General features: G+C 43.1%; 1 protein-coding gene across 1 annotated transcript in view; it reads right to left on the bottom strand.

The window, feature by feature from the left end:
* The window catches only part of Alk (ALK receptor tyrosine kinase), a 688,619-nt gene that overhangs the window by 173,017 nt on the left and 501,199 nt on the right, over window positions 1-14,403 (bottom strand). Inside the window, exon 5 of the mRNA XM_027424412.2 lies at window positions 4,192-4,319. Within this exon, the coding sequence (XP_027280213.2) occupies window positions 4,192-4,319 (128 nt within the window). The remainder of the gene's footprint in view (window positions 1-4,191; window positions 4,320-14,403) is intronic.

Raw genomic sequence — 14,403 nt, 5'->3', positions numbered from 1 at the left:
CTTTCATACAGTGAAAGAGGCTGTCTAGATGTCTCCTGTCACCCTTCCAGTGGTGACCTTCCTTAGGAAGCAGCTAAGAGCCAGATGGCTTCTAATCCAATTATCAGCTGTGACTCTGGGGTAATGACTTCATTTGCTGGGCCTCGATTTCTCCATCTAACTAAGGAATGTAATAACAATGGCACAGATCTTTCAGCATTGGAGTGAGGATGAAGGAAAGTAATAGAAACACATACATAGAGCAGGGCCTGGTGTGAGAAACTTCTAAATGGGTGTTTACAATGTGTATTTGTGAGCTGCTCAGAGCCATGTGGATGCTGTTCACTTCATTTCAAGGACCTGACCCTGATATCTCTGTGCTGTGTGGTTTATGTAGGAGTGAAGATGGAGGTTTTTGTCTCACCTGGTTCCACAGTTGCTTTGCCCCAAATAAACACAGGAATGCTAAGATTACTTATAAAACTGTTGACTGATGGCTAGGGCTTCTTACTGGCTATCTCTCTCTTAATTATTAACCCATTGCTACTAATCTATATATTTCTACATGGCCTTATCTTACCAGAGAATGCCTAGCATGTCGTATGTTCCCTGTCTCTACATGGTGTTTCTCCATGGAGGCCTCCCTCTGCCTCCTCTCCAGAATTCTCCTCATCTCCTAGTCCCACCTATGTTCCTGCCTCTACTGGCCAATAAGTGGTTTATTCATCAACCAGTAAAAGAAAGATATATACAGCAGGACATCCCCCATGATAGGAGTGTCCCTGAATTTGAGGGGCCTTGTGGAGTGACCTCTGGGTTGTTCACCAATGAAAGGCTTTTTGTGAGTGGGATAAGGGAGCCCATACCTGGGTGTTTCTGGAGGTTGTTGTCCCTCTCAGCCTACTCAATGTATAAACTGCTCTTTCACTTACTTATCTTGGGGAACACCTGATTCCAAGCAATTTCTACTCACAGCTACCTTCTTTTGGATTTAGGTTCACTGCCCTAGCTTGAAGCTATACAACAGGAACAGTATTTATTAATCCATTGATTAACCAATCTGTCAACAAGCATTTACAACAAGCATGTGTTGTTTCCTATGTGCTTAGCACTGTGTTAACTGCTCCCTTGAGCAATCAAAGAAAAAAAAGGATAATGTATTGAACCTGAAGTTAGGGTCCCCAAATGACTATTTGGCAAACAATTGCTAGATTTAGATGCAGACATCAAAGTCTTCCAAGTGCAATTTCAGTAGCTTCCAATGACATCTCCTGAGCAAAGAAGTACAGCACAATCCCCATATTATTTTCTGACACGGGAGGGGATAAGGGATTATCTGTGCCCATTACCTATGCAAAGAAAGGGGATATTGTGATTTTCAGTGTGAGAAAGATGGGCAATAGTCTTAGGGAGACCACCTAGTTGATGCCAAAGTCCATATTTGTCTACATAAAGGATATAAGAAAAATAAGGCATGTGGCTAAGAAAATGAAGTCTGAAGGATAAATTCAAGAGTCAGCAAAGTAGCCAGCCGGGTGGGGGTGGCGCACACCTTTAATCCCAGCACTTGGGAGACAGAGGCAGGCAGATCTCTGAGTTCAAGGCCAGCCCGGTCTTCCAGGACAGCCAAAGGAGCACAGACAAACCCTGTCTCAAAGCAAGCAAACAAACCGGCAACCACCACCAACAAAGAGTCAGCAATGAAGCACCTATGTGGGCACAGATAGAATACGAGGTGGCAGTAAGCTCGATGTTCTGATCAATTTAGTGTAGGGATCAGAGGAGCAGGAAGGAGTTGAGAGAATTCTACGGCATCCAGTAACATATCAAACTACAGCATCTGCACCTTCTACAAAGGCAAGAGAGCATCAAGGATGAATCAGTGGTTTTGTGATTTTGGCTTTGCAATTTTGGCACATTTCGAAACACCTGTGACTTTCAGTTTTCCTGCTTGTGAGATGAGAAATGTCCCTGCTCTCTATCATTATTATAAAGTTTGTGGGAGACAATACAAATGAAGGGGATGGTGGACACTTAGCCTATATGAGTGCTCCATCAACACTGCTATGCATTAACTGAGAGCTGATTAAGGGCATACACTGTGATGGATGTCAATATTGAAAGAGGAAATAGGTACATCTTTTGTCTTCCTGAAGATACCACAGATAGATCTTGTCTCCTTTGCAGTGAGAATTGTGCCCAACATCTGTCAGCCTTCTCCAGATGAGCTAAAACAGTGTTCTTCCTCACTGGACTAAGGAAGAGGAGTAGAGTTAATTAGCTGTGTTTCCCTTCAAACTTTATCTGTCCCCCATTATGAGAGGGATCAAGTTACAATTAAGTAATAGACTACATAGCTTTCAGACCCATCTATAGCACTGGCTAGCATGTCATCAGTTCTATCCACACCTCAAAGACATTATTTTCCCTTCCTTCTCTCCTTCATGACCTAACCAAGGCCATGACCCCAGAAACACAGGCACTTGTCTACAACACATAGGCCTCAAGTATATACCAAAGCATCCTCCTAAATCCCCTTGATTTTTAAACATGTGAGTGCAGTTTTAGTGTGCTTCTTATGTTTGAAATTTGTCTACATCATCTGAATTTGCTCCATTATGGGAAAAGGGATGGAAGTGCTCAGAGTATCCTGACATAACTGTTCTCTGCTTTATTTTCTCACTTGCCCACAACAGACCCCTCTTGTGCATTGGTAGCTAACAAGTTCTGAGTTTTAAAAAGGGTGGGGGATGCATAGATGAACTGTTTCCCTATGAAGACCATCTTGTCCTTGGACATGGAGCCTCCTGACCTAGAGACAGGAAGGTGGCTGGACTGTAAGGACCTCCCCAGGTTTCCTGACAAGGAAGAGACCGAAAAGGGTTCCTTGCAGAGGTAACTTTCTGAGTCATGGAAGATCATTGAAGGAGGTGAAGTCCTTCAGTTTTGCAAGGATGGAGAAACAAGACAAGGAATGAGCTTAAGTTCTGTAACAGATTCACTGCCATGCAACACAAGCTCAAGCGCAAGAATTCTCTAGGTGAGAGGGGCTTGCAAAGCAACAGATGAAACATCCCTGTGTTTGGCTGAAATTCTTAATTTGAGAATGCAAAGAGTTTTTGCAGAGCCAGGCATGTTGGCATTATTTTGTGCCGGCCCTAATATCTGGGCCTTTGTACTCAATTGTTTTCTTTCCTGATGGTTTTTCAAATGGGATTATGCAGTTCGCTGTAAACTGACATCTTTCCCATGTGACAGTTCTGTTAGCTGGCTACATTTCCACATTTGTGAACTTAAGCATCTGTGAAGGTCTCTGAACACCATCAAGCTTCACAGATGTTGAGGATCTGGGTTCATCAAAAAAGGCAACCTCAGTTGAAATGTCTGTTTTCCATTCAGACTTGAAGCAATGTTTAATGAAATATGCTTACAAAATAGGATGTTGAAAACCAGGATAGGAGATTCAAATCCTAAGGAAGGAAGAAGAAAAGCTCATCAGAGGCCTACAAAGATTTGAATACTGTGATGGAGTTTTGCATTTGGTTCGGTTTCCTGGAAGTGAAGGTAAAAAGGAAAAAAGAATAAAAGCTTACCTTGAGGTAAAGTCACAATGTGGTGTCTGTGCAAAGGAAATTCAGTGACACAGTGTCCATGCCCACTGGCTTGCACAAAATTAGCTAAATTTTCACATCTAACCATTTCCCATATTGTCTGCTAACAAGAGCCAGATAAAACCAATAAAATTACTTCTGCATTTTACCTCCAGGAAAAGCCAAATAGTGATTGTCATTAAGTTATGGGGAGGGGGAGAGGTGGCTAGAGATGTAGGTGAAGCAAAATGACACAATGTTGACAACTGCTAAGAAGGGGCTCAGGCTGCTAGGCAGGGATTCATGTACTATTCTATTTACTTGGTGTCTATTTACAGTTTTCATAATGAAATATTAAGTAGTGGGAAGCATTTGCCACCACAGAAGTCAAGCTAACATGTTATCTAAGAAAGGATGTATTCCACTTGACAAGGTTTTAAGGTAAGCAGATACAACTTTATTCTGGAATTCTTTGAAAATTGATTGTCTGGGCTCTGGTACACTTGCTAATGTTCAGAATCAGTTCCTAATCACTGCAGACTTCATATTCAAGCTAAATACAATTATTGATGCATTCAAGACAGGCTGTGGAGGAGAGGGTGACAAAGACAGATTCACGTACCTTCACTGCAGTTCTTTAGGGCAAAAAAGTCCACTGCAGACAAGCTCCGGTTTCCACTGGAGATGTATTCCAGGGCCACTCGAAATGGGTTCTCTGGGCGCCCGATTCTTCCATGCAGTATGGTCCAGCTGAATGTATTGGGAGGCAGAGGAGGAAAATAGTGATGAGAAGCCAGCCTAACCTGCACAGAGGGTCACTTCATTACAGCAAGTTCAGGTATCACATTCTTCATGGGTATCAAGAGATGGGACCTCAAATGGTAGTGAGGACAGTGATCCTGAGAGCCACATCTGTGTCAACTCTGTCCAGTGAACTCAGAAATCCCATTCTCAAACTCACTGTGGACAGAGGTATTTCTAGACAATTGCAAATCTTTGCAGTAGTTTTGTAGCTAGTCTCATAGAGGAAGGACATTCATCCATTCGATAACCCGGCAGCAGAGTCAGGGAGTGGCCTCCAAAAACTTACCAGCCTATTCATAATTACCTCTTTGAATCAACACTTGGTTTTGGCATGCCGAAGGTCTGTCTCATCATCCCCAGGTTCACTGTGTAGTTACTTATGGGACACTAGTGAGAACTGTTTATTTATGGCTGTAAATTTAAAGTGCACCGAAGCATGTACTTTGGGGTAAAAGGTATGGAAGATTGACACAGACTTAGAGAAACAGTGCAAACAGAAAAATATGGAAGCAGGATAGATGGTGAGTTCTGTGATCTCAGATGCTGACACTGCCAGGGAGCAGAGGATTAGCTAAAGAGGCATTCTTACTCTGTGCTCGTGCTATTAACCTCTTGGGATAGCCTCCTGTCACATATTGGAACATCCAATTTCTTTTTCAACAGTGACTCAGATACATATCACAGTATACACACATATATATGACAGAGAGGGAAGGAGGGAGAGCATGTGTTAATTTATAATTGCATATTTAAACAATATTCAGTGAGGAAGAGAAATTACTCAGATTACCTTTCTTTCTTTAAAAACAACTTCATTGAGGTATAATTATCACATTATAAATTGCTAGCACTGAAGGCACATAATTTGATAAATGAAATCATATAAATTAGAGGTTTTTGACTTGGGTATATACTATGAGATCATTACAATACTCTTTATTTTCTCACTACCATATTGGGCTTAGGTATGGTAATATAAAAGGCAAGGGATTTTGTGTGTGGGTGGAGGTGGGAGGGACTACATTTTTGTTTGAAAAACTTTAATCCCTCACACAAAAATATAAAGTGATTCTCACTATGAAAATAGTGAAACAAATCAAACTAAGTCTCCAGCAGATGCAAAAATTCAAATGACTTAAGGCAACCATTGTCTGGAGACAGCCATACTCACCACCTCGGTGTACAGTTTCAGCTGTGATGTTACACAGTGGCACCACCCTACACATGCCTGTCTGTGACTGTGCATTCCCACCCAATGCTTGTCTGGAGGCAATAAATATGGATGACAATATCATTTATTCACTGATTGTGTTTTTAACAACGTGGGCATTGCTTCTGCTTTCTTTGTTGTGATTGTGTTAAAGCTACCTGTGTAGTTACCTAAATTACTACAATCAAGGTCTAAGTGTGTGTCCATTTAAACTCTGAAGTGTACTTTCTATTAGTATTCAGGCATCTGTACTGGCCTGTCCTTGAGGTTCTGACAGGATATGCCTCAGCTGTAGCCACTAAGAGCACTACCTGTGCACATTCACTGTGTCCTCTTTTAAAACAGCCCTGCCCACCTCCCATCCTTCTCTTTTTCTCTGTGTCTCTGCCTGCCTCTACTCTCCCTCCCTCCTTCCCTCCCTCCTTCCCTCTCTCCTTTCCTCTCTCTTCATCCCTAACTCCCTCCCTCCTTCCTTCTGCTGCTCTTGTCCCCAGAGGCCCATCTCACCTCCCCTTTTCTCCCATTCACCTTCCCCAATAAAAAATCCCTCCATCCAAGCTCTGTCACATGGCCTCTTTCTCTTGCACACCACTTTTTAAAATTACAACACTCTCATTCACCCCAATGAGGCTGAGAGCCCATTTCTCCACTTTCTCACTAATATCCTATCCTGTTCCTTCTTTTCTGCCTTTGCCTTTTCTTTTACATGAGTGTCTATGGGGATACATGTAGGTGTGTGTGTAGGTCAGAGCTTGACACACCGTGCATCTTCCTTAACCATGCTCTACATTAGTTTTTGAGGCAGGGCCTTCACTGAACCTAGAGGTGGGCAGGACAGGGAGCTCCGAGAGTCAGCCTGTCCCTGCTTCACAGCATTGCAGTTGCCCACAGATGTCACACTCAGCTCTTGTCCCAAGTCAGGTCCTTGTGCTTGGTGGAAGGCATTTTGCCATCTGAGCCACTCCCCCAGCCCTGTCCTGGTTACTTTTGGTGATAACGGTGTTGCTTAAGGCAACACTGACCCTTGTCAAAGGTGTCTTCCAAGTGGCAGTTTTCTGTTTTGGGTCCCTTCTAGGCAGGGTTGTGGGGCATGAAGTGGATGTCTGTTAACAAAGAAGTGGGGACTGTTGTTCCATCTCTATGCTTTTCTGTAGTTAATTCGCATCACTGGAGTCAAGTCTTCAGCCATTTAATAAAAGTGTATTAAGTTTCCCCACAATGGATGCTGTAGAAGGGATTATTGCTGCTGTAAAGCTTGTTCTCTCTTACGGTACCCAGCAGGGTTTCCATCCCAAATAAAACCGGTGCAATTGAATAAGGAAAAGGAAGCTTTTCAGTTTAAATGTGGAACTGTCAAAGAAAGAAATGTCTGAAAGGAAATGTAACGAGGGGTTCTTAATGAAAAGAAAAACAAATAAGCAGAGAAGGCAGAATTTGTCATGTTCTTCTGAAGCATAAAGGGCTCTAGTTTTGAGGAAAGGTGTGTGTATTCTGCCCAAATCTCAGCTCTGCGCTCTGAGGAATGATGGATTTTAATTCCAGGTACACAGTGGCCCTTGATAATGATTTCCATTTCTGGATTGGCGCTCGCCCTCGGGATAAATGTGTCAGGACTTTTAGGGATTAGTTTCTGAGTTACTGATGCAATAACTTTTGCTTGAAATTCTCTGGCCTTTCATAGTTTACTGCCGCAACCTTAATAACTTTTAGAGCAGTTGCCAAACATGTATTTTATATCCAGGGAAGCTGGGGCTAGGAAAGGGCAAGCTCGTACCTAGGGTCAGATTTGTTTAAGAGACAGCCCAAAAGCCTAGTGAAAACCAGATCTGAGCTCTCTTGTCTTCCTGCTTCCATCTTCTTTGCTTACCTCCCAGTGGTCACAAAACTGGCTCATTAGGGCCCTACTTTCCATGTTTTGACTGTTGGCAACTCAATTTATGCTGAAAGGGGAAAGGTTTTATTCTGACCTAGTACCTTCTGGAAACAGATGTGCAACTGTATCCATGTGCTGGGGATTGGCGACATTCTAGGACGGTGCTACAATCAATCAATCTGACAGTGTGGGTGTCCACCTGGACTTTAGGAAGCCAGAAGGATTGCATGGACAGCCTGTCATAATCCATTATCTTCCACATGTCTCTCTGGAACTCTCCGGTTCCCCATTCTGCCTCTGCCTCTCATTTTTCTGATGACTTTGAATGAGACACTTTTCTGAAAATGTCTAAAATTTTGCATGTTTTTCAACCAATTTCATTCTCAAGCAGAGAAAATGTCTCCAATTTGCATGACTTCTTTTTTTTTTTCTTTATGAGGAAAACCGTGACCACCCACTTTTGCTTAGTGATTGCAACATGATGAATAAATTAGAAGCTATCAAAGACCCCCCTAAATCAACCAAACAAATAAACAAACAAAAAAGCCAAGAGGTTTGTGAGTACCATGGTCTACTAACCTGGGGGAAAGGAGTCTTTGATTCTGGTTTGGGCTTGCTTAGCCTTGGGCAGTTTTCTACACCTCCTTGGGTGTAAGTTTCTTCATCAGTAAAATGTAGCCATTGAGATGTAAGTTCTCTATGGGCCTTAATTGACTGCTGTTTACACATCTCTAGCATTTTACAGAATGCCTGGTGATACAACATTTTACAAAAACCCTGGAAACTGCAATTAATAAATAATATCTCACAGAGCTAGTTTGGAGAAGAGTGATCAGTCTTCGGTCACAGATCTCTCTACACAAAGAGGCTCTGTCTTGCTCTTGCAGAGAAATGGAGACATGTTCAAGGTCATATACTGAATTAGCCACAAATAAAATCCAGTACTGCTCCTGGGTCCTGAGGATCAGGGAGAACATGTACTATGGATCAGTCTGCCCAGTCTATTGCATTTTCATCACTAAAATCACAGTGACAGAGAAGGGTATATGTACTTGGCACCGATAGAGGAACCACCAGCAGGGCTTTTTAAGACTAGACACTGGACAGGCAGTGGGAGGAGAAATCCATAGAAAAATAACTAAGAAGATGTGATACAGAAATGAAAGGAATTTCTTAACCAGGGTAGTGCCCACATACTTAAAGGAAACAGCCTGGCAACATCTGCTATAAGGCAACTTGCTGATGAGACTAAAGGGTTGGTAGCCATAACTCAAGAGCATGAAGGCACCAATTTATAATAATCCTTGAATGCAGGGACATTTTGATGGCAGCACATGAGGGCCATGGATGGTGTTGACAAGACAGAATGTGTCTTTCTTTGTGTTTGTGCAGTGTCTTGGTGTGCATGATACCAATATCAGACAGTCTTGTAAGAGGGAGCCTCAAATCCTCAAACAAACCATTCATAGGGATTGCTGTTCTGAGATGGTTTTGACTGCTGCAATGTGGGGGGCGGGGCCCAGACTCAGTTCTCAACTTCACAGCCTATCAGCTATGTCACCTTAGTGATTTAACTTCTATGGGTTTCACTTTCCTAACTTTTAAGATAGAGATCATACAAGGAATTCAAGGTCATTCTGGGATATATGGCAAGACCCCATCTCAACCAACCAACCAACCAACCAACTTATCCACCCACCCAACCAACCTACTAATCAACCAACCAACCAACCAACCAAACCCACCCACCCTCCCATCCACCCCAAATACCCATAGTGCCTGTCTTGTGAGATTATGTTGAGCATCTGTGAGAATGACTCAGGCAAAGTAATAAGGTGAGTTCTTATCACACAGTAGGTCCTCAAGAAGGGATTTATTCTTAAAGAAGACTTTTTGGAGTCATACTGGTCTAGGTAAACATTTGCAGTTCAATTTCTTTATAAGACACAAGGTTGAAAGGATAGTAGATAAAAGAGGACAAGGAGAGCACTTTGGATTTCTGAATTAACAGCCACTGTATTTGTTTTGTTTGTTTGTTTGTTCGTTTGTTTGTTTTTCTGTCTAACAGCCTTGGCTATCCTAAGACTCACTCTGTAGACCAGGCTGGTCTTGAACTTACCTGCCTCTGCCTCCTGAGTGCTGGGATCAACAGTATGTGCCACATACATAGCCCTCTACTTATTTAAATAAAGAAAAACACAAGTAGGTTTTCGTAAGACAAACACAACTCTAAGAGATTATGTTGGAATATCCCTACAAGAAGATATATTATCCTTAGACTTTGGTTAACTGATCAATAATCCTCTCAGAACTGGGAAAAGGCCCCCACATTTCAGATAAGCCTCTGTTTCATAGTTGTAGCTTCCTGCAGCCTGGAAAAAGATGCTTGCTACCTGCTTCACAGTTAAAATTTGTTGAGGCACCACCCACCCCCTTTTTCAGGTGTTACTGGTGCTTTGTTTACATACTCAAGTTTTTTTCATATTGTGGGGCTACTGAGAGTTTAGAATTTATATTGCAGGTGAGTAGCATATAGACTGGGGAGAAAAATATATACCATAGTTTATAATGAGTGACAGGGCATCAGAGCCAAGTGAGTGGTATCCAGGTACTAGGTGTTACATGGCAGGCAAAGTGATAGCTCAGATTGGCTGATCAGAACAGGTGTCCCCTGAGGTTGGGTTGTGAAAATGAGGCAGGAATTGGGGAATGGACACTGCAGACTGGCATGAATACCTGGGCTGAAGCTGAATAGAGAGTATATGCATGGAATACACATTGGTCAAGTCTGGTGAGAGGGAATATTTTTTATTGAACTCCACAGGGAGAATGATCCATGTGTCTCACTTCTCTGCCTTATTAACGGCAAGATGATGGATCCTTCACCATTGTGTCTTATGGAATGCGAATGCTCGGCTAATATTTGCTGAAGGAGAGGAGAAACAATTGAACGTATTTCTATTAAATCTGACAATATTCTGACATTCTTGGGCAAAATTTATGTGGTAGTGGAGCCGAGTGAATCTAAAAATTCATGTTCACTCACTAACAATAACCATGGTCTCTGTCCAAGTGATAACAATGCCTTTCCTATGAGGAGGCACCAAAGGACAGGGGCTGGGGGAGTAGGTGATGCAGGGATGGGGTAGTACATAAAACCACACGGTTCCTCAAGTAACTCATGATAGCTGCATTTATTCAGAGCCAATAAGTAGCAATCAGAGAATTATACAATCAAGACCTGGGAGTGTTCAAGGAAGGGTGCTTTTTCAAAGAGGAAGAAAATCCCATCTGATATACTAATACTCTCTACTTTACAGATCAAGGCCATACAAACATCACCTGCAACAGCAACACTAGAAACGAAGACAAACAACTCCATTAACACTCATTGAAAGTCAATCTAGGCACCAATTAGAACAGTCTACCTAGGTCTTTATTTCAATTTCTAGCCCTGGAAAACATGGATGGGGAAGTGAAGCCTTAAGACATGGCCATCTTCATGCTCTGTATCAGCCCTGACAGTCATGCTGTTAGCTGGTAATGAACCCTCCAGCTGGGGTAGACAAAGTCATGAGGAAGTGTTGGGGGGGTGGCAGAAGTCATGCAAATCAGACAAGTTTCCAAGTCCTTGTCACACAGAACCCAGCGGCGTGGTAGTGGTGATTATTATTAGGAAGTGTGCCCTTGTCACAGTTCAGGCTGCACAACTGACATTCTTCTACTGAGTCTTCGCTCAGACTCTCTTTGACAAGGGTTCAGCTCAGGTGTGAAGGTGTGAAGACGAGTTAGAAACAAGGAGCTGAGCCAGTGGGAGCTTGTCTAGATCAATATGAGAGGCAAGGACACCAGCTGGCACTTCTCATCTCAGCTGGCAGGACATACACTTGTCCCTCTCAAATACACTCACCCTTCAAATATACTTTGTCGTAATTTTGCAGCCAGTAAAAACTATTCAGCACAACTTAATATTTCCCCCCTTAAGTCAGCCTGCATTTAAAGAAATTTTTGTGTAGGAGATGTGGGAGGGACATGTCCAATCAGTGTAAATTTCACTGTGAAGTCCTTTGATGCTTATTCATTTTCTGTAGCAATACCATGTGTGTGGCACGTGGTCTTTCATCTCTGTAGCTTTAGCTTTGCTATTTGCTTGCCTTTTGCAATGTCCTAGAAGTTAGAGAAGGGAGTCAAGGCAATGGCTTTGCTCACAAAGTGCTTATCTGAGGACCTGAGTTTGGAGCTCCAGCACCCATGTAGAGTGCTATGGTGTGCATCTGTCAGGAACCTCAGTGCCAGAGGTAGGGGTATTGGAGACCCTTGGGTCTCTGAAGCTCACTGCTGGGCAGCCTAGCCAAATTATCAATCAAGAGACCCTGTCTCAAAAATAAAGTGGAGAGCAACTGAGGAAGATGCATGAAATTGACCTCTGGTCTCCATACATGTGAGCACAAATATACATGCACCTAAAATATGTGCACACATGCACACATTCTTAGCATGCATGCATGTGCATGCACATGCACACACACACACACACACACACACACACACACACACACACACACACACACACACACACACAGTATGATCTGGAGAGTTGGTATTGGATAGGAGCTGAGGATAAGGTTTCTACTTTAGTCAGGATCTGAGTCCCACAGACCCATGGTAGGGAAGACCTGCCTATAGCTAATAGTGGTCTCAGGTTCTACAGAAGGGGGCTGTCAACAAAACAAGGCAGGATGGACTTCCTCTGGATCCAGGTAGCCTTGGAGTGACTCAGCATTGGCAAGAAGCTAAATATTATCAGAGACGCCGAATATGTGATGAACCCAGTGAACCCAGTGAACCCAGTGAACCACGGCGCTGCATGTTAGAGGGTTCCTACTCTGGCTTATCTTTAGTTTCTTTTGATTATCTTTGCTCCTTCCTCCTCTCCATGCCTCCCTCTGTACTTCTTTCTCCCTTCCCCCTTTTCTTTCTTTTTCCTTCTTCCCTTTCCTTCTCTCTTTTCTTCTTCTTCTCTCTTATTTTCTTATCTCCGATTTTTATTCCTCCTATTCATCCCATGTTCTACCTTTTTTTTTTTTTTAAGAAGAATGTATTGCATAAGAACAGAAACTTCGAAGGCAGATTTTTTTTTTATTTACAATCTCATTCCTGCCTCTTACTGGCCAAGTGACCTCAGGCCAGCCACCTAACCTCTCTGTGCCTGACTTTCCTAGTTGTAATTGTAAGGGAAACTTGTAACAGAAGTTTTCTTAACTGGTCTCCATGTGACCAATTTGCCTGCTGGATTAGCATGCACCACTTCTGCATTCAGCAAAACATTCTTTGCCCTCTCAACACTTCAAGTTGTTCCCAGTACCTGGGCCTCTCATGTCTACTCCATTTACTTGAGTTATACGCCCACTGAGCATCAGTTATAACAGTCCCGACCTGTTAAAATTTGCTCATGCAGGTGAACTCATTAAGCTGATGCAACAGACAGTAGAAAACTTTGGAAAGGCAGGTTAAGTCACTATGAATATTGCTGTCAAATTAGGTCTGAATAGGGCAACAAAGAAAGACCGGGGTGGGGGTGGGGATGCTTAAAATCCAGAGATCCTCAAAAGCATTTTAAATTATTTCTTCTTTTGATACGCTGAGACTGAGCATCACAGGTGAAGGAGGCTGGCCTACATGTGACCGATGTGAGAGACATTGGGCAGGTTTGGTCACAGATGACACTGGATGCAAAGGCAGTGGCCTTATCCCAACAGTTGGCAGATTAGCACACATTTGTTCCCCGTAAACTAAAGTAAGACCTTTCAGGATGGAAGCTGATTCCCAAGCAACTGCGGATCCTAGTCTGACAGCACAGGAGGAGCTTTCCTGTGCCTTGATTTGTAAAAGAAGCACACAGAAGATTCAGAAACATGTTTTCCCTTCATTTGAAGGGATGATGGCCACCACACAAAAGAAACAGATGACAGAAAATTCCAAACAGAGAGTAGTGGGCTGACAGCCCTGAAGCCCTTCTCCCTCTGGATTTTGGATTAGGATTCAAGCAAGCTCATGTCCTTCAGGTCCTTCAGCATCTGTTGATGCCCCCATGGGGCTGCAGGACTGGGTGGGACTCAGCTGGATTTGAGGCAGTGTCTATAAGAGAAGAATGGGTTTGTTCTGCACTGGTATCTCAGAAAGGCCAGAGGATTCTAGAAGAGCACTGTGAGAGAGACTCATCAAGGTGTCCTATTCTACAAATGTAAAAGGCAGACTTTCTGGCAGGGGGCATGGTAGATTTTCTCTGATTAGAGTCAGGTATGACCATGCCACCCAGCTGTGGCAAGCAAGGACATTGATTTGGTTCCTTATTTTCTCTCTTCCTGCCATTTGCTGTTTTACATGCTTTGTTCTTTTTGAACACAACCTTGTCTTTCAAGCTAGAGCAGTTCTGGCTCTTGCAGTTTGTTTTCATATACATTGACTCATGGAAAATGAAGGCAGCACTGAAATACGAAGTCCCATTTCTGTAATTCTCTCCATCAGTTCAGACTGCCTCTAGCTTGAACCCTGAGTCCTAAGGGGGTCAGGACAGCAGCAACCACCCTGGGCCACTATCTCCCAGCTCTTCCCCTAGGATCCCCAGCCTCAGTATAGTACTGCTGCACGTTCTCTAAAGGCTCCGAAGCCTAGCCTGTTCCCCAGGGAGGCAGCCTAAATGTCATCTGACGTGCTAACAGATGGATTGGTCTGAAGAATTCAAGTCTCTGAGCTAAACAAAATACTGATGTCTTCACTCAAAGGCTCCATCGTCAGTTATAAATCTCTGGCCAAGTCAAACCACTGTACTGAAACTTTACATGGTAGGTGGGCCTGGCTATAAACTGTGGTTCCCACAGGCAAAATCTGGGACTGGAATCAGAGTTCATCCATGCAAGGCTAGAGGGGCCTGGGGACATACGGTA

The sequence above is a fragment of the Cricetulus griseus genome, chromosome 7 (genome assembly GCF_003668045.3).
Source record: "Cricetulus griseus strain 17A/GY chromosome 7, alternate assembly CriGri-PICRH-1.0, whole genome shotgun sequence".
NCBI classification, from domain to species: domain Eukaryota; kingdom Metazoa; phylum Chordata; class Mammalia; order Rodentia; family Cricetidae; genus Cricetulus; species Cricetulus griseus.
Note: the sequence above shows the minus strand (reverse complement) of the source record. Positions and strands in the feature narration are given on the sequence as shown.